The 18,039-nt window shown below is 47.7% G+C and overlaps 6 protein-coding genes across 6 annotated transcripts; all 6 read left to right on the top strand. All coding sequences in view use genetic code 12, as the record gives it.

Annotated features, from left to right (window-relative positions):
- Nucleotides 1-122: 122 nt before the first annotated feature.
- Nucleotides 123-1,262, top strand: KAR4 (Kar4p; the record flags this gene model as incomplete). Its single annotated transcript, XM_025480735.1, has 1 exon — nucleotides 123-1,262. One exon carries the CDS (start codon nucleotides 123-125, stop codon nucleotides 1,260-1,262), a length of 1,140 nt encoding a protein of 379 aa, XP_025335035.1.
- A 933-nt stretch (nucleotides 1,263-2,195) lies between these two features.
- On the top strand, nucleotides 2,196-3,434 carry IDP2 (isocitrate dehydrogenase (NADP(+)); the record flags this gene model as incomplete). The annotated part of the gene is made up of 1 exon (XM_025480734.1): nucleotides 2,196-3,434. One exon carries the CDS (start codon nucleotides 2,196-2,198, stop codon nucleotides 3,432-3,434), a length of 1,239 nt encoding a protein of 412 aa, XP_025335034.1.
- Nucleotides 3,435-5,957: 2,523 nt separating this feature from the next.
- On the top strand, nucleotides 5,958-7,498 carry CET1 (polynucleotide 5'-phosphatase; the record flags this gene model as incomplete). The annotated part of the gene is made up of 2 exons (XM_025480733.1): nucleotides 5,958-6,013; nucleotides 6,058-7,498. 2 exons carry the CDS (start codon nucleotides 5,958-5,960, stop codon nucleotides 7,496-7,498), a joined length of 1,497 nt encoding a protein of 498 aa, XP_025335033.1.
- A 115-nt stretch (nucleotides 7,499-7,613) lies between these two features.
- ALG5 (dolichyl-phosphate beta-glucosyltransferase) lies at nucleotides 7,614-11,432 on the top strand (the record flags this gene model as incomplete). The annotated part of the gene is made up of 2 exons (XM_025480732.1): nucleotides 7,614-8,582; nucleotides 9,300-11,432. The coding sequence occupies 2 exons, from the start codon at nucleotides 7,614-7,616 to the stop codon at nucleotides 11,430-11,432; spliced, it is 3,102 nt and encodes a 1,033-aa protein (XP_025335032.1).
- Nucleotides 11,433-12,385: 953 nt separating this feature from the next.
- On the top strand, nucleotides 12,386-13,849 carry LPD1 (dihydrolipoyl dehydrogenase; the record flags this gene model as incomplete). Its single annotated transcript, XM_025480731.1, has 1 exon — nucleotides 12,386-13,849. The coding sequence occupies one exon, from the start codon at nucleotides 12,386-12,388 to the stop codon at nucleotides 13,847-13,849; it is 1,464 nt and encodes a 487-aa protein (XP_025335031.1).
- A 2,277-nt stretch (nucleotides 13,850-16,126) lies between these two features.
- FRS2 (phenylalanine--tRNA ligase subunit alpha) lies at nucleotides 16,127-17,617 on the top strand (the record flags this gene model as incomplete). Its single annotated transcript, XM_025480730.1, has 1 exon — nucleotides 16,127-17,617. One exon carries the CDS (start codon nucleotides 16,127-16,129, stop codon nucleotides 17,615-17,617), a length of 1,491 nt encoding a protein of 496 aa, XP_025335030.1.
- Nucleotides 17,618-18,039: the final 422 nt, after the last annotated feature.

Here is an 18,039-nt window from a genome sequence, read left to right as displayed (position 1 = left end):
TGCATGATGTTTCAATTTGGCTGCAAAAAAGTCCGTGCGCGACTCCTGAAACAGACCCTCTCGGGCAAATACTATAAAACCCAGGGATTTACCCTCAATTTTTGGCTCCCATTATTCTCAAAATGTATACCTATTCCAAGTATGGTAGCCGTTTGCCTACCTCAAAAGTTTATGCTCCGCCTTCACTGATCAACAAGCCTCCTAAAGAAAAGAAGAAGGAGAAACCCAGACTGGAGCCTAAAAGGGTCAATGCCCCCTTGCCTGAAGGAGCGTGTCCGAAGAAAAAGCCGTTTGTCAATGATTACCAAAACGACTACGTTCATTCCAGACAACCCTCTACTCAATACGTGAGAAATGTCGACTGTCCTACGGAGGGGTACCCCAAGTTGAAGAAGTTGAAGGAATTGAAACAGCAGCAGGTTGACAGACATGCTATCAAACCATATGGCGTACGCATTGACCCCAGACAAATTGTGCCAATGTTGAACAGCTGGGTCCGCGACCATGCATTTCAATTCGACGTTATCATGATCGGGGCTTTGGTTGAGAATCAGTTCTTGTTGCCGCTTTTAGAACTGTTGCCATTGTATAAGCTCTGTGCCAAACCGGGCTTTCTTTTCATCTGGACCAACACTGCCAACATCAAGCAGTTGTCGTTTCTTCTCAACAGCGAGAAATGGAACAAAAAGTTCAGAAGGTCTGAGGAGCTTGTTTTTGTTCCTGTTGACGAAGACAGCCCATACTTCCCGGGACGCGTCAACGATGGCTTCTACCACGGAGATTTTCTCGGCAAGAAACCCAATGGGAACGGGGAGTCGTTGTTCAAGAGAACTCAATGGCACTGCTGGATGTGTATCACAGGCACCGTGCGGAGATCCACCGACGCCGAATTGATCCACTGCAACATCGACACGGACTTGCAAATGTCGCCAAAGGGCAGTCCCGGCATCGCGTACAATAATGCTGTCCCGGAGGCTATCTACAAAGTGGCGGAGAACTTCTCCAATTCAAATAGGCGGTTGCACATTGTGCCATGTCGCACGGGCTACAAGGTTCCGGTGAGGATGAGAAGAGGGTGGGTGGTTGTGCTGCCCGACGTGCTTGTCGACAATTTCAACCCAGAGGAGTATGAGCAACAGATCAAGGCCAAGCTGACGGTCAAGCAAAAAACCATCAATTCGGGAGGCGTACGCCAAGTACAACAATACTTGGTGCCGCAGACCCGGGAGATTGAGGGATTGAGGCCCAAGAGTCCTTCGTGAGGAGCAGAGTGCTGGAGAGTTAGTTATACGTTCGGAATCGATGGGTCAGATATAAAGTTGGATTAGGAAAAGTTATCAGCATAGATGCACTCTGAGTGAGCTGAGTTAGGTTATCATCACAACATCGAGGATCGACATACCGTGCTAAACAAGAAAATGTGCCATCACTAAAGACTAGTATGTATCTGGACTTCTCGTTTTTTTTTTTCACTCACTCACTCATCGCAGGCCAAAATCGGGTAACGGCGCGGGTCTGGCCTCGGAAAAAATAGGACAAACTCGGAAGCCCCGCGCCCTTGGCTTCGGAACGTTACGGTGGCAGTCAGAGTCTGACTCCGAACCGGCGTGCCGGTTTATTCACAACTGCGAATGACTTCTCCAGCAATTGACCAATCAAACGCAGCCGGAACGGCCTTAGATACAGGAAAGTTTCGGCCCACGCGGTCAGCAAAGGCGCATCCCCGTTCCAGGTAAATCGGCCCCTCCGCTCGGTCCCAGTGATGCACTGACAATGAGGGCCAAGGTGGAGCGCGGGACTCTTGTGCTGTGTGCAGGCCGAGGTGGGGAAGTGCACCACCCTAAGGAGAGCCACCCCTCAAGGACCGAAAGTGGCGTGGAGCAGCAGGAGAGTCAGATATCGTATCTGTCAAACCCCGGAGTCAAACGTCACCGGCTCGGACTAACAAAAATCAACCAGTAAAGCTTTTAGATAAGGTGGGGCGTGGATGTTCCGCGTCAGGTCCTGCCAAATCGGGGCACAATTCCTTCTGCGTCTGTGGCTCTCCCAGCTCGCATTCGCCGAGGCTACTATTGGATGTGCATCACTTTTCCCCAGACAAAGCATTTGTTCCCGGAGATAGTAGTATATAACCACGCGGATCCCCCTCCAGAATTTGTGCCTTTTTCCACAACGCACAGCATTTACCAAGCAACATGGCGAAGATCGAAGTGAAGAACCCCATCGTGGAGATGGATGGTGACGAGATGACCAGAATCATTTGGCAATTCATCAAGGACAAGCTTATTCATCCTTACTTGGACGTGGAATTGAAGTACTACGACTTGGGCATTTTGTACAGAGACGAGACCGAAGACAAGGTCACCACCGACGCTGCCGAGGCCATCTTGAAGTACGGCGTGGGTGTCAAGTGTGCCACCATCACCCCAGACGAGGCCAGAGTGAAGGAGTTCAACTTGAAGAAGATGTGGTTGTCCCCCAACGGTACCTTGAGAAACATCTTGGGCGGTACCGTCTTCAGAGAGCCAATTGTCATTGACAACATCCCCCGTGTGGTGCCTACTTGGGAGAAGCCCATCATCATTGGCAGACACGCGTTTGGCGACCAGTACAAGGCCACCGACCTTGTTTTCTCCAAGCCCGGTACTTTCTCCGTTGTTTTCAAGCCAGACGACGGCTCCGCTGAAGAGGTGAAGCAGGTCTTCCACTACGATGCTCCCGGTGTCGGCATGGCCATGTACAACACCGATAAGTCCATCACGGACTTTGCCGAGCTGAGCTTCAAGCTTGCCTTGGACAGAAAGTTGAACTTGTTCTCGTCCACCAAGAACACCATCTTGAAGAAGTACGACGGCCGTTTCAAGGACATCTTTGAGGGCTTGTACGAGTCCAAGTACAAGAAGGACTTTGAGGCTGCCGGCATCTGGTACGAGCACCGTTTGATCGACGACATGGTGGCCCAGATGTTGAAGTCCAAGGGTGGCTACATCATTGCCATGAAGAACTACGACGGTGACGTCCAGTCCGACATTGTTGCCCAGGGCTTTGGCTCCTTGGGTCTCATGTCCTCTGTTCTCATGACCCCAGACGGAAAGGCCTTCGAGTCCGAGGCCGCCCACGGCACTGTCACCAGACACTTTAGACAGCATCAGGAGGGCAAGGAGACCTCCACCAACTCCATTGCCTCCATCTACGCATGGACCAGAGGTATCATCCAGAGAGGTAAGTTGGACAACACACCAGATGTGGTGACTTTTGGCGAGAACCTTGAAAAGGCCGTCATTGACACTGTCGCCATTGACAACATCATGACCAAGGACTTGGCCTTGACCCAGGGCAAGACCGACCGTCTGTCATACGTGACCACCGAGGAGTTCATTGATGCCGTCAAGGTGCGTTTGGACAAGAACTTGGCCCTGGCCTTGGGTAAGTAAGCGGGATTTAATTATTTTATATAGTAAGGAATTGCACGATAAAGCGTGGTAGGATATGGCTGCAAAAATATGCGGGCTGTTTATCGCAAGGTGTGCACTGTAGATAAGCCGCAGAAGGGTTAAAAGTGCGTCATGGTAGACTTCCTTATTTCCACAATTACTCAACCACGCAAATGAATTTTAATTACTTTCTTGATAAAAAGGACCCAGCCCTCGAGGCATTTAGGGTCTTTGAAAAATTGAGTTTGAAAGACCCCTTCACAAACGAGTATGAAAAACATACGGTTTCGGTCCCATTCCGATTGGTACACAAAGCCGATATAATGTGGAGGACAGTTAAACTCAAGACCAGAGTTTTGCCTGTACTCGGTAGACACACAGCCAAGTATATTTGGGAATACTTAAAGGATCCCGAATCTGATGAAAAGACACTTGAAAGTATTCCCGCCGAAAGAGCTCGCATTATGAAGAAGAACGCAGATAAGTTCATTGCCTTGCTTTGCAGCCAAAAATTTGTCTGTGGTTATCTTCATTTTAGGACACCGATCGGGGACTTGAAATCATTCAGAGACTGGTATGTCAATTCAGCGACGAAACTTAATTCATCTGATTTGGTTAGAGCAGTAAAGAGGTGGAAAATACAGTATGACTACTGTAGAAATCTGGAGCAGCCCTTAAATTCAGATACTTTTTCAGCATTCTATGCCTTACATCGATTCGACCACAACATTCAAATGCTTATCGATAGACTCGAGCTCTGGAGTAAGTCTGATCAAAGGGATGCGATAGATAGCTTACTCCTGTCGCTTGGGGTGTCTGCGTACGATGTTTTATACAACTGTCTCAACGATAATACCTTAGTGACGATTGTAAGCGACTACATGAAGCGTGATCCCACCATTGAACATAACCCTGGGTATTACAACAATTATAAAAATAGGAAAAGACGTCAGTACGCCAATAAGTTTAGATCTAGGGGTAAACAGTTTGGAAAAGTAAAACACGGCGGCAGAGGCAGAGGGTACTACAAGTGCAACAGAGTAAGGATAGGTCAGAATTAGTGGTGAGCAAGTAACTGAGACAATTGAATACCAAGTCTTAGGCCTCATGGCAGAAAATGTTTTACGAATTTTTGCTAAAATTGACATGAATAGCAAATACTCCATCAAGAGGTAAACTGAATGGGACTGAGGAATTGTGTTGTGTGCGACGGAATGGAGGACCTCCACGATCACGATGGCAGATGCAAGGTAAACACTTCAGATCCTCCCTTCTAGTCCTTGGTCATAGCTTAACAGGTTGGTTTGACTTCGGTGATCACAGAGTATTGCCTCAGCAAAGAGTTACAATCTGACATTTAAAATCCTCTTTACCTTGGTGTAACATTTACTTCCTATTGTCAAGAAGGAATGCCGGAATCAAAAATTACGTTCAGCTCACATACTAAGTGAGAGCACCACATGGTTACGGATGGTAGAGACGGAGGCATCATAAGGAGGTTTAAAGAAATCGTGCACACGTTGACAGATCTATGGAACTGCCGCTAGCATAACACGATTTCAAGGGGTCCTGTTGCATAGATCATGAGCTTTTGAGGTTAGTAATGAGTTCTTGTAGTACCTCAGATTTTAAAAAGCGCTACATGGAAGCACTCGGCGTCGGTGTTAGGCAAAAAGCTTCTATCAGCGTGACACTGCTGTAGATTTTATGTCTCAAGAACAAATTCATCATTGTCAAATGTGTGTGGTAATGAACTGAGATACAACATTTTTGTTATAATGTTCTTCAAGTTCTCTGCAGTTGTCATATTGCTGCCGCCATCTTGTAATGGCTGTACTTAAATCTGACCAATTTAATTTAGTACCATGATCGACGAGCCACTCTCTAATGTTTTTAATTCTTGAATTGGGTCACGTCTATGCAAGAGATTCGACAGAATAACGCTTGATTGAGTTATGAGATCAATAACTTTTCATACATTCTTTTTCATAATTCTTTGTGTACTTTCGTCATACTCTTCAAACTCTTCATCAGCTTTCTCGGGATCCCTCAAATACTTCCAGATATGGTTTCTAGTTTCTTCCCCGACAAGAGTCAGGGCCAAGGATTCAAGCTTCACCATCCACCAGATGATGCCAGCTTTATGTTCCAATTTCAACTGGAAGGTAACATCGTATTGGACCCTATCAGCCGCTTCGGCTTCCTCTTTAGTTGAGATACGCCATAGGCCTTCTGTATAGGGTCGGTTACAGGAAGGAAATAGTTAAGCAGGTTCAAGTACATAGTTGTAGTGTTACAGTATGAAATCAGGAAGATAAGAGTATCTGTCAGTGAGAGAACCTTATATATAAAGTGGTGAAGCGCAGTACTAGGTGAGACAGGTTGCAAGGTGCAACGGGCAAGCACTGCGAGAACCTTACCTACAAAAACTTGATTAGCTCCTGCACCAAAGTCACGTGCCAACTCACGTGGACAAACATTACAACTTCATCACGAAAAGCCAACTGCCACAACTCCACCTCAATGAACGTCGGATCGATCCTAAACGAGTCTCAGCCGGACAAGTCTCGCGGCAAGGAGTCCCAGAATCCTGAAAACAAACCAATAGCTTCCCGCACCAAAGACATTCCATCAACAACTTGTTGAATGACCCTGCTCCAGCGGCCATAGCGCATAAGGATTCCGATAGCTCTTTCACAGAGACACCTCGTCCCTACAGAAGTTCAATTGCTAGTCTTACAAACGACAAGGACGTGGATTTTGCCACGGGTCAGGAAACGACGAATGCCAGCAGAAACAGCGTAGAAGAAACCGAAAATGTGATTTCTCCACGAACTGAAGTGAAGAAGGAGTTGGCACCCCAGCTGGAAGAGCCAGTGGATGACGAAGCAAAAAATGGTGATAAAACTGAAACAAAAACGGAAGAAAAGTATGTTCCTCCAAAGAAGAAGTCCTCTGTGGTGGACCAAAAGGAATTGGCTACGCTAAATAAACTCCGGACCAGCTCCAAAAATCGAAAACCGCGCCGGTACACTGAACCTCCAATTTGGGCACAAGAATGGAACCCTCCTTCGCAAAAATGGGAAGGTCACGTTCAGAAGCAGCATCCTGCCGGACCAGTGGAAAACGGCAGCAGTATGGCAGTTTCCGATAAGCACGTTTTCAACCAGGGTCAAATGACCTCTTTGGATTTGGAGTGTTCTGTCACTGGAGTGATACCGCCTCTGTCTGTGGTAAGAACCATTGCCGAGTGGATATATGCAAACTTTGTAGAGATACCCTTGGACAACAGACAATTTCTCGAGCTAGAATTGAAGTTCGGCACAATCATCGATAAGGCAACAGGCAGACGCTTGGATCTTGGCGTCTCTACGGAATGTATCTACACCAAGCTGTCGAATGTTCGCTTTGAGATGGGCGTTCACGAGGTGGGCTGGAAGGAAATGACAGCCTACTTGGATGAATTGGAGAAAGCTTTCCAAGAAGAGAAACGCAAAACTGGTACTAAGGGCCGCAAGTTCTCCACCTTGGACCTGGACGTGACGGACCAGTTTTTCCAAATCACAGAACGTAACGAACAACCCAAGAAGGTGAGAATCAGTAAGGACAATGCCTTGACTCCGCCTCGTTACCAGGCTATCGAGAAGAAGAGAATCTCAGACTTGTACATTCACAACCCCATGTCCATGTATGACCTCCGATTCCTGATGCTGTTTGAATTTCCTGTTCCTGAAAACAATGTTGAGCCAATTCTCAAGAAGAACAAGCCCTCGCTTACGCGAATGAAGAAAAGAAACACATACAACCACGCGCCTACAGTGACGCGTTTTGACTTCACCAAGGTTAGTGTGCCCAAGGCGCTGAAGAACAAACTGGGCAAGTCAGTCATGGAGAATGATACCTCCCACGAGGTCGAATTGGAGATGGACCCTGTGGAGATTTTCCGCGGTTTCGACAAGATCAGAGACGGTTCCGATACAATCAGATTTGAAGAGCTTGTTGAAATCTTCCTCAACAATGCCAGAATCTTAAACAACAGGGTGACGAAATTGGCATCTAAGTAATTCTCAATGGCTGCAAACGCCTGAGCCCAAGATAGCTTTTCCTGTATGGCACCGCAGCGCGCTCCTGCTGTCAACGAAATCTACATCTACTGGCTTGATATAGCACTATTTATTCATGTCGTGGGCGTTTGTAACGGTTTCCACGATTTTCACCACATTGGCCATTCTATATGGTCTTGTGATTCTATTTAGCCATCAGCCTCGTTCAGCACATCCTGAGGAGCTGTTGTACGCCACGAATGACGAAGAAGGCAGTGTGCACCATTTGCCCAACAGAATTACCTCAATGAAGGAGGCAACAGGAGATGAGAAATTTCTCTTGAGTGTGATTGTGCCATGCTATAACGAGACTGCTCGTCTCGGCAAAATGCTCGAAGAGGCTGTGCTGTACTTACAAGAAGAGCACCCTGACCAGTATGAGATCGTCATTGTCGACGATGGTTCCAAGGACGGTACCGCCGAATACGCCTTGGAGGTTGCTAATACGTTAAAACTTGCTCCGCATGTATTGAAGGTTGTCAAATTGACCAAGAACAGAGGTAAGGGTGGTGCCGTTAGACACGGACTCTTGCATGGTTCTGGAAAGTACATGCTCTTTGCTGATGCAGACGGTGCCACGAAGTTTAGCGATGTTCAAAAGCTTCTTGCCTATTTCGATGGCAAGGACGAAAAGCCAGCTGTTGCTATCGGACTGCGTGCTCACATGGTCAACACAGATGCTGTTGTCAAGCGGTCATTCATCCGCAACTTCTTGATGTACGGCCTCCACACCTTGGTGTACATCTTTGGCATTCGTAAGATCCAGGACACGCAATGTGGTTTCAAAATGTTCAACAGAGCCGCCGTGCAAGAGATCTTCCCACACATGCACACGGAGCGTTGGATCTTTGACGTTGAGGTGCTCCTTCTAGCGGAGCTCCAGCAGATCCCCATCGCCGAGATTGCCGTCAACTGGCAGGAGGTGGACGGGTCCAAGGTGGACTTGGCCAAGGATTCGATCCAAATGGCCATCGACCTCGTGGTGACAAGAATGGCCTACTTGCTTGGAGTCTACGAGCTCGACGAGTGCGGACACCAATGGGCCGTGAATCACTAAAATCACGTTGCATCAACCCTTGCATAGCTTTGTAACATAGTTCGGTATCGCCCAAGCGGATAAATAGTAGGCGTAGTACTTTGTGTTGACCATGGTCGACTTTCTGAAGAATGACTACTTGTGCTACATTCACTCAGGAGGGTGTATTATGAACTCGGTAATATGGATATTGACAACAGATAAGACTCCATAGCCCTTACTTTAAAGCGCAAATTGTATATGAATGCTAACTACCCCTCGCTACATAAGCCCTACTCCACAGCATATCGAGGAGGCTGAGTTTGCTGCCATTCCGAAATCTCCATGATTTCCCTTTTCGGCCTTTGTCACCTATTGGAAATTTTCTACACTTCAAATCATTTTCATTATTCACAATATCGTAATTTTCGAATTGAGGCTCCGTTTTGAGGACCCACATTTTAGAGTACCGAATGGGCCGATCGGCGCTAAATGATGCATTATCTTTCGCAGCCACTTCACCACACCACAATTGCCTGTTTTACACAAAACAAATTTTCAATGGCAAATCGTGTTTAGGCGTGTTTCAAGACCAAAACGCAAATAGCCCAATTATCACTTTTCCAAACAACTTTCCCATACAACTTCAGAATCCACCTCCCGGGACCCTGCACTATTCTTAGAGGCTCGGCGCGAAGCCTAAATATCAACTCACCACCACGCCATGGAACTTTTGAAATTCGCCAGTGGGAACCGAAAGGGTTGATCGCCGTGGTGGCGGCCATCGTCTTGCTCAACTTGGTCTACCTAGTTGGCATCGACACGCTGTTTCTTGGTTCGGGCGTGGGAATATGGAGGTTTGCAACCGACCTGGCCCAGTACTATATTGTGGATGACGAGTTCGTGAAAGGCGAGCCGGCGCTACGGAAGGTCGCCAAGTTTCTGGAAGAGGCGCCTATAAGCAAGGAGGAATTGACCCGGGCGTTGACGGATAAGCTCGACAAGGAGGGCGGAGAGTTCCTCAAGAAGATCTACCAGGATGTCTCAGACAAGTACCACGAGGAGTACAAGACGATCCTCAAGGCGGAGATGAAGAAGAAGATGGAGAACGACTATACGTACTTGTTCTTCCAGACGCTCCAGAAGAGCTACCAGTTGCTTGGAGAACTAAAGTCTCGGTACCTCGAGCTGCACGAGTCTGATATCCAGAAGGCGATCATTGCGGACTACTTGAAGGACACCACGGATGAGAAGTTGAAGGAGAAGCTCAAGGAGGGTAACCAACTACAGTTTGACCGTCTGAAGTACTTCCAGTTCTTATTCAACGACATTCTCATCAAGCACGGTCCCAGGACGTCAAAGCTCAGTGCCTCTGAAAAGGGCAAAGATATCGTGAGCAATGCCTTCCACGAAATCACCGATCCCATCTACTCCAAGCGTTTCTTGACAAGGCGGAAAGTCAACTTGGATAAGCAGAAGTTTGAGGATCTCCAATCAGCCCACGATAGCGTTGTCAGAGAGCTTCGGCTGATCATTAGACCTCCCGACGATCTTTATCACGGTGATGGTATTGCAATCAGCGCAAACAAGCTCCATCTTCCTGGAGCGTTAATGTTGGCTGCTCAACTTAGGCAAGAGGGCTCCCAGCTTCCCATAGAGATAGTGCTTGACTCCGAGGCTGACTATAATAAGCAAGCATGCGAGGAATTGGCTCCAAAGCTAAATGCAAAGTGCATTGTGACACAGCGGATTTTGGGAGACTCATTGTTCGAGCTTCTTGGGAAAGAACCATTCCAGCTTAAGGCCGTTTCCCTACTCCTCTCGTCTTTTGATAACACTATTGCATTGGATGCTGACAACTACGCGACGAAGAACATCGACTTTCTTTTGACTTCATGGCCATATTTACAGACCCGTTTCTTGCTATGGCCTGATATCTGGCACAAGGGCACCTCGCCAGTGTACTATGATTTAGCTCGCTTCGACATTGGCGATGCCGTCAAACGACAGGGACTTGATAACTCCAGACCCTTCCACGAGTATACCACCAGAGACTACAACACGGAGATCTACTTCCATGATTTGGAAGGCACTCCTCCTGGAAAGGGCGTGGAAAGTGGGCAATTGGTCTTCTCCAAGAGGGAGCATTTCAGGAGTTTGGCACTCGCTGCTTACTACAATCTTCACAAGAATTTCTATTATCCACTTCTCTACCAAGGCGTTCACGGTTCGGGCGACAGAGAAACGTTCGTTCCAGCCTTGCACGTCATGAAAGAACCATACTACCTTTGCGAGTATGAGGTTCAGTTCATGGGATTGGACCGTACAAGGCCTACCGAACCCGAGGAAACATACTTCGATGAGAGTACGTTAATCCAGAGGGATCCACAGCAGTCAGACATATTTGCAAGAAGGTGGAGGCAATTCCTCAGGGCAGAGCCGCTAGACACAAGACTCTACATGTTCCAGCAAAATGACTACACAAAGAATCTTTTCAAGAAATTTGCAGAAGCCAACAAAGATCTCGAGACACCAGAAGCGCTATTCCTTCATGTTCACCTGCCAAAGATGAACCCCCTTTACAACGAGCTCTCGACCAAAGCACATTACGACTACGAAAGCCGATACTTGAGGAAGATCGGCGAGTACAACGATAAGGTGGGTACTTTTGACCACGAGCTCCGAATCCATGCTCTTTCGAAGTGGATAGTCTGTGATGAGTTTACCGACGAAGACTTCTGGAACAGCTTCAAGGTGGACAGGAAGGCTCTCTGTCAGAAGATTACAAACTATGTGAAGACGTTAAAGAAGGATACGAACGACGCTTCAGCAGCCGAGCTCAAGGAGCTTCATGGAAAGATCGATATCACGAATTTGTGAGGTATACGTGCATTTTGCAGCCACATGGATGCAACCCCAGAGTACATAGCATAACACAAGAGAAAAAGATGAATTGAGTAGGCATACAATGCAATAAAGCAATGGATTAATAATTCTTCTACTGTTGGCTTTTTCTATTATATTCGTTTGGTCTAGGTGAGGTCTGACATCGCTGAGTATACATGCTGATCTTCATCTGACCATAATTGTGATTGAATTTGAACTTCATGATAGCTATTAGCGTGCTTATGAAATGAGTAATGCGAGAATCGAATGTTTTAGTGTGACGTGCCGATCAAGTAAATAAAATTGTTTGTGGGTTCAAAGTCAATGCACAAACCTCACCTTCGTACAGCCCGTTAGGCACATCGCCACATATGAGCAGAATGGCCGAAGTCGCCAGTACAGCCCTCTTTCCAAGAAAGCAAAAAAAAAAAAAGAAAATCCTGACAATATCCATCTTCCAATTCAACATCGACTCTTTGAACCATCGCTGCCAAAAGCAAGCCCTGCATTAGTCAGCTCACCACCAATCATTCCAGCAAAACTTTAAAGTTACGTCTTTTACAAAACTGATCTGAGATCATCACCTCAAACCTTCACCAACCTTATTTGAGCACATCTGATGCCCTACCGTTGGACCCTGAAACAGAGTCAGCATGTCTTCTCGCGGTTTGCATCCATTGCACCCATTCGGAGTTCGCAGCCGAAGTGGCCGTCAAACCCCACCAATAAAAACCACCCGTGCCGCACTCAGAAAACACGAAAGATGTCAAGAAAAAGGCAACCCCAAAAATTGAAAAAAGTAGTTTTTAAGCATGCGGCGGAGAAGCCTGGACTGCCCCGGACAGAGTCAAACAGTCGGACTGCCTCTGTTGCGGACTTTTATGTCCCGACTCTGTCCGGGCGCGAAATAAAAAAAAACCCAACCTCTTGCTTTTCTTCTTTACAACATGTTGAGAACTTCAGCGCCCTTGAGAGCTTTTCTCAGATACAATTCGTCCAAGGCTGGTCACTACGAGGCCGTGGTCATCGGCGGTGGCCCAGGTGGCTACATCCACGCCATCAAGTTGGCCCAGTTGAACGTCAAAACCGCCTGTATTGAGTCCAGAGGTGCTTTGGGTGGTACCTGTTTGAACGTTGGTTGTATTCCTTCCAAGTCGCTTTTGAACAACACCCAGTTGTTCCACCAGGTCAAGCACGAGGCCAAGGACAGAGGCATTGACCTCCCAGGTGAGGCCTCCATCAACGTGGCCAACTTGCAGGCTGCTAAGGACAAGTCCGTCAAGGGCTTGACTCTGGGTGTGGAGATGCTTTTCAAGAAGAACGGCGTGACCTACTTGAAGGGTCACGGTGCTTTTAAGGACGAGAAGACCTTGACCGTGAAGCCAATCGATGGTGCTGAGCCATACGAGGTTACCGCTGACAACATCACCATTGCCACTGGTTCCGTCCCAACTCCTTTCCCAGGTATTGAGATCGACGAGGAGAGAATCGTCACCTCCACCGGTGCCTTGTCCTTGAAAGAGGTGCCCAAGAAGATGGCCATCATTGGTGGTGGTATCATCGGTTTGGAGATGGCCTCTGTGTACTCCAGAATCGGCTCTGATGTGACCATCATTGAGTTCCAGAACGCCATCGGTGCCGGTATGGACGGCGAGGTTGCCAAGCAGACCCAGCGTTTGTTGCAGAAGCAGGGTCTCAAGTTCAAGTTGGGCACGAAGGTCACCAGCGGTAAGAGAGACGGCGACAAGGTCAACATCTCCGTCGAGGAGGTCAAGTCCGGTAAGACTGAGGACTTGGAGGCTGACGTTTTGCTTGTTGCCATTGGTAGAAAGCCAAACACCGAGGGCTTGAACCACCAGGCTGCTGGTGTTGAGGAAGACGAGAAGGGAAGAATTGTGATTGACTCCCAGTTCAGAACCGCCAAGCCCCACATCAGAGCCATTGGTGACACCACCTTTGGTGTCATGTTGGCCCACAAGGCCGAGGAGGAGGGTGTTGCTGCTGCTGAGTACATCAAGCACGGCCACGGTCACGTCAACTACGGTAACATTCCATCTGTCATGTACACTCACCCTGAGGTTGCCTGGGTCGGTGCTTCTGAGGAGCAGTTGAAGGCTGACGGCATCAAGTACAAGGTTGGTAAGTTCCCATTCGTTGCTAACTCCAGAGCCAAGACCAACTTGGACACTGATGGTTTCGTCAAGTTCCTTGCTGACGCCGAGACCCAGCGTGTTTTGGGTGTCCACATCATCGGTCCTAACGCCGGTGAGATGATTGCCGAGGGTGGTTTGGCTCTTGAGTACGGTGCTTCCACCGAGGACATTGCCAGAACCTGCCACGCCCACCCAACCTTGTCTGAGGCCTTCAAGGAGGCTGCCTTGGCTACCTTTGACAAGCCCCTCAACGCTTAGGCATATAGAATCAACGTTTGATGAGATTGACTGATTGTAGAAGGCCGGAGATCTGGCTATTCAGCGCTACAAATGGAGAGAAGCTTTTAGCTTGCATAGTAACTGACTCAATTGAGTTACAGACGAGTAATTTAAATCATTTTCGAGCGGCTCGATTAAGGGTGGCTTTTCTGCCGAAGAGCATCGATGATTTCTGCAGGTACATATCGAACGGAGCAAGGATATGATGTCTCCTTCCAATGGTCATAAGACACGATGAGTCTGGCTTTTAGAGCCTAGTTCAAAGTCTACTGTTCAATTGGCAGGGCAATTGCACACAGCCATCTCGTCTACATCGCAAATCGTAAACTTTTCATTGTAACATTATTCATTGCATTATTCATTGAATATACCAGGCCAATGCCTGCCGACTACCGAGTTAAAATGATGTAAAGGGCATGAATGATACCGGGAATGTAACCGAGGAAGGTCAAAATCAAGTTCAACCAGAAGGCGCCGGAGCAGCCGACCTCGAGGAAGACACCCAAGGGAGGAAGGAAGATCGCCACAATGATCTTAATAATGTCACCGCAAACCATGTTAAATTGTCGAAGCAAGAAAAAAAGAGCAGCAGACCCGGCGCCTTTTATACTCGTTTTCGCAGCAATCTTGTACAGCCTCACCGCATGGAAAGGCTGACAATTGATCTGCATCGCAGCTGACAGAGAACGGGTCTGCCTAGGCACGAGCTATTGTTTTTTGTGTATTTTTCGAGAATTGCATTTGTTTTGACTTTTGTATGAAAAAGGCAAATTTTGGTTGGTCCCTTCCTTTTTGTTCCTTGTGTAACGCCGAAACGCAGACGTTGCGATCCCCAATTATAGCGCTGCTGCAGCTTGCTAGCGAGACGATGACATAGATAGGCGCAGGCGAGAATGGTTGCAAAAATGGGGCGAGGCTCAAAAAACATGGATGACTCCCCCACGCAGGGTTCACGGACCCTGGTTTCCAAATTTAAATTTCTCCGTTTTTCCTTCAAAACGTCACTTCCCGGCACCGGTCGGCAAATAGCAGCAAGGCGAAGCCAATCGTCATGGACCAAGCTTGGCGTAGCAAGCAAGGGCGGTTAAACGCCGGGCGGCTTCTGGCGAGATCTTCCCTATTTCCACAGAAAAGCCGGACCCTGGGCGTGTTGAATCCGCCGTGTGGAGCGTTGTAAGGGTGGTTTGGCGATGGAATGTGGCTGAATAGGGAGGGTTTTGCGGGATTGGGAAATCGGAGTGGTGGGTGCGTTTGGAATTCCAGCCTGGGCCACTGAGGGATTGAAAAGATTTGGTTGACTGTAGGGCTTGGTAGATCTGGGAATTGTGTGTAGTGGCTGGGCCTACCTTCGTATTGTTGCAGTAGGTGGAGGGCTTCAGCTGTTACAATTTAGGTAGAGTGTAAAGTGGAAGGTCCTTAAAAAACTCTCCAGTAATATGTAAGTGAAAGCTGCGTAGTATTAATACAGGGACTGTTTCAGTGCCATTGATGTGAACATGACTTATGGTTAGATAGTACACCCCTGGCTAAACAGCTAGGCTATCAATTGCCCTTGAACAAATATTGACGACGACCATTTACTAATTCAAAACACGGCTTAAGTCAAGTGCTTAGCCTACTACCTTGTAATGTCGTGTTCGACGGCGTATTGTTCTACTGCTGATACGGTCTCATTGTTACTAGCATTGTCTTGCCAGGCTGGAAGATCGTCAAGTCCTGGAGAGAAATGTTCTGGGGCGGTCAATTAAGAGATTATCAGCAAATAGTATTTCAATTGACTGACTCGTCTTTTGAATAGACCGGCTTTTTACCTGGATTATGGTGCTATTGCCTGTGGTAGAGAGCATATGGAGACACCTCCATCAAGACCCTACGCTTGACTCGGCCCTTCACTGTAAAACCTATAAGACCTTATTCACACCGCCTACCATCCTTATAAATAACTCAAAGACGTCAAATAAGCCGATCAGCTAACTTTAGAGGTATCATCATATCTCCAAATTTTGCAACCATTGATCGCGCAAAACTGATCCGACCCACCCATCACACCTCATAACCAAAAAATTCACAAAACATCTGGATGCAATTTGAATTTCACACTCAAACTCACCATCATCAAAATGAAAATGCCATCAATTCCAGCACCTGTCTTCACCGTCCGTTGGATCCATGCTCACGGTTTCGCTGTGCAGCGTAAACGTCGTTCCCGCACTTTTTTTCTCAATTTCCAACCTGACTCACGAACTCAACAACCAAATGTCTGAATTACCCCTCCAGATCCTCCAGGCCGTGGATAAACACGGCTCTATTGGCAACACTTTGGAAGCCGAGGAGTTCAAAAATGTCGATTCAGGTGCTCTACACGCCTCCTTGGCTTCGCTCTGGGCCAAAGAGATGATTGTCTTTGACAAGATTGAAAAAGACGTCTGGGCCTTGACGAAAGAGGCCGAGGAATTCTTGACCTCTGGATCTCACGAAATTCGTTTGCTAGATGAGGTTTTGAAGTCTTTGGACGGTCTCAAAATCAGCGATGTCAATGCTAAACTAGGAGCTGTGGGTAAGTTGGGCCAGGGTAAGGCTTTCAAGAACGGCTGGGTTGCCAAGGACGGCGACAAGTTGGTGTCTAAGGTGGACAAGCTTCCGGAGGATGCTGTGGTTGAGAACTTGAAGCAGATCAAGGCCACTGGCACCTTGGACGACAAGAAGGAATTGACCGAGCTCAAAAAGAGAAAGTTGGTTACCATGACCAAGCAGATCGGCTACAAGGTCACCAAGGGACCAAAGTTCGGCTTGGAGATCAAGTCTTACGAAACCGACATTACCAGCGATATGGTCACCTCCGGCTCCTGGAAGGACGCTGAGTTCAAGCCTTACAACTTCAACTCGGAGGGTGTGTTCCCCAACTCCGGTGCCTTGCACCCATTGATGAAGGTCAGAGAAGAATTCAGACAGATTTTCTTCTCCATGGGCTTCACGGAAATGCCTTCTAACCAGTACGTTGAGTCTGGTTTCTGGAACTTCGACACATTGTTCGTTCCTCAGCAGCATCCTGCCAGAGACTTGCAGGACACTTTCTACTTGAAGGACCCCAAGCATGCCAAGATCCCTGAGGACGGTGCCTACTTTGAAAACATCAGAGACGTGCACCAGGACGGTGCCTACGGCTCCATCGGTTACCGTTACCCATGGAAGGAGGACGAGTCTCTTAGAATGGTTTTGAGAACTCACACTACCGCCATTTCCTCTGCCATGTTGAAGAAATTGGCTGACGACCCTAAACCCACGAGATTGTTCTCCATCGACAGAGTCTTCCGTAACGAGGCTGTTGATGCTACTCACTTGGCCGAGTTCCACCAGGTCGAGGGTGTGCTTGCAGGCTACGATATTACGCTAGGAGACTTGATCGGTTTCATGGACGAGTTCTTCTCCAAGATGGGTGTGGACGGTTTGAGATTCAAGGCCGCCTACAACCCTTACACCGAGCCATCTTTGGAGATTTTCGCTTACCACAAGGGTCTCGGCAAGTGGGTCGAGATCGGTAACTCCGGTATGTTCAGACCCGAGATGTTGGAGCCCATGGGCTTGCCCAAGAACTTGCGTGTGCTCGGTTGGGGTCTATCGTTGGAGAGACCCACCATGATCAAGTATGGTGTGTCGAACATCAGAGAGTTGTTGGGTCACAAGGTGTCGTTGGACTTTATAGAGACAAACCCTGCTGCCAGGTTGGACGACGACTTGGTTGGTTGAGCATTGCACATAATGACACAGGAGAGTGGAGGCTGCAAGGGTGGTTCTGCAATACATATATACGAAAGCAACAGCATGAGAGTTTTTGTAGGTGTGGCGGATGAACTGGACCAACAACTTTAATTTAGCAGATATTGGGAACTAGTTGCATGAAGCGACTTCAGTTTCGAATTTTAGATTTATGATTTTTTTTGTGTCACCGTTCATCCCTATCGTGAATGCCGAAGTTAATTTGTGAGGGTGTTCCACATTTCGCAGCCATTGGTTGATACCCACCCATAACGAAAATCACCACATCCTCGAGTCAACAAATTACATCATCCTCTTTCTTATCAGAATCCAACTTTCATCAAAATCTTTGAATCTCAAAAATCCCATTTCCGTGCCTCACTTCCCGTTCGAGCCATTCTCACCGCTCGAAC

This window comes from Candidozyma duobushaemuli (assembly GCF_002926085.2).
Source record: "Candidozyma duobushaemuli strain B09383 chromosome Unknown B_B09383, whole genome shotgun sequence".
In the NCBI taxonomy this organism is placed as follows: domain Eukaryota; kingdom Fungi; phylum Ascomycota; class Pichiomycetes; order Serinales; family Metschnikowiaceae; genus Candidozyma; species Candidozyma duobushaemuli.
Note: the sequence above shows the minus strand (reverse complement) of the source record. Positions and strands in the feature narration are given on the sequence as shown.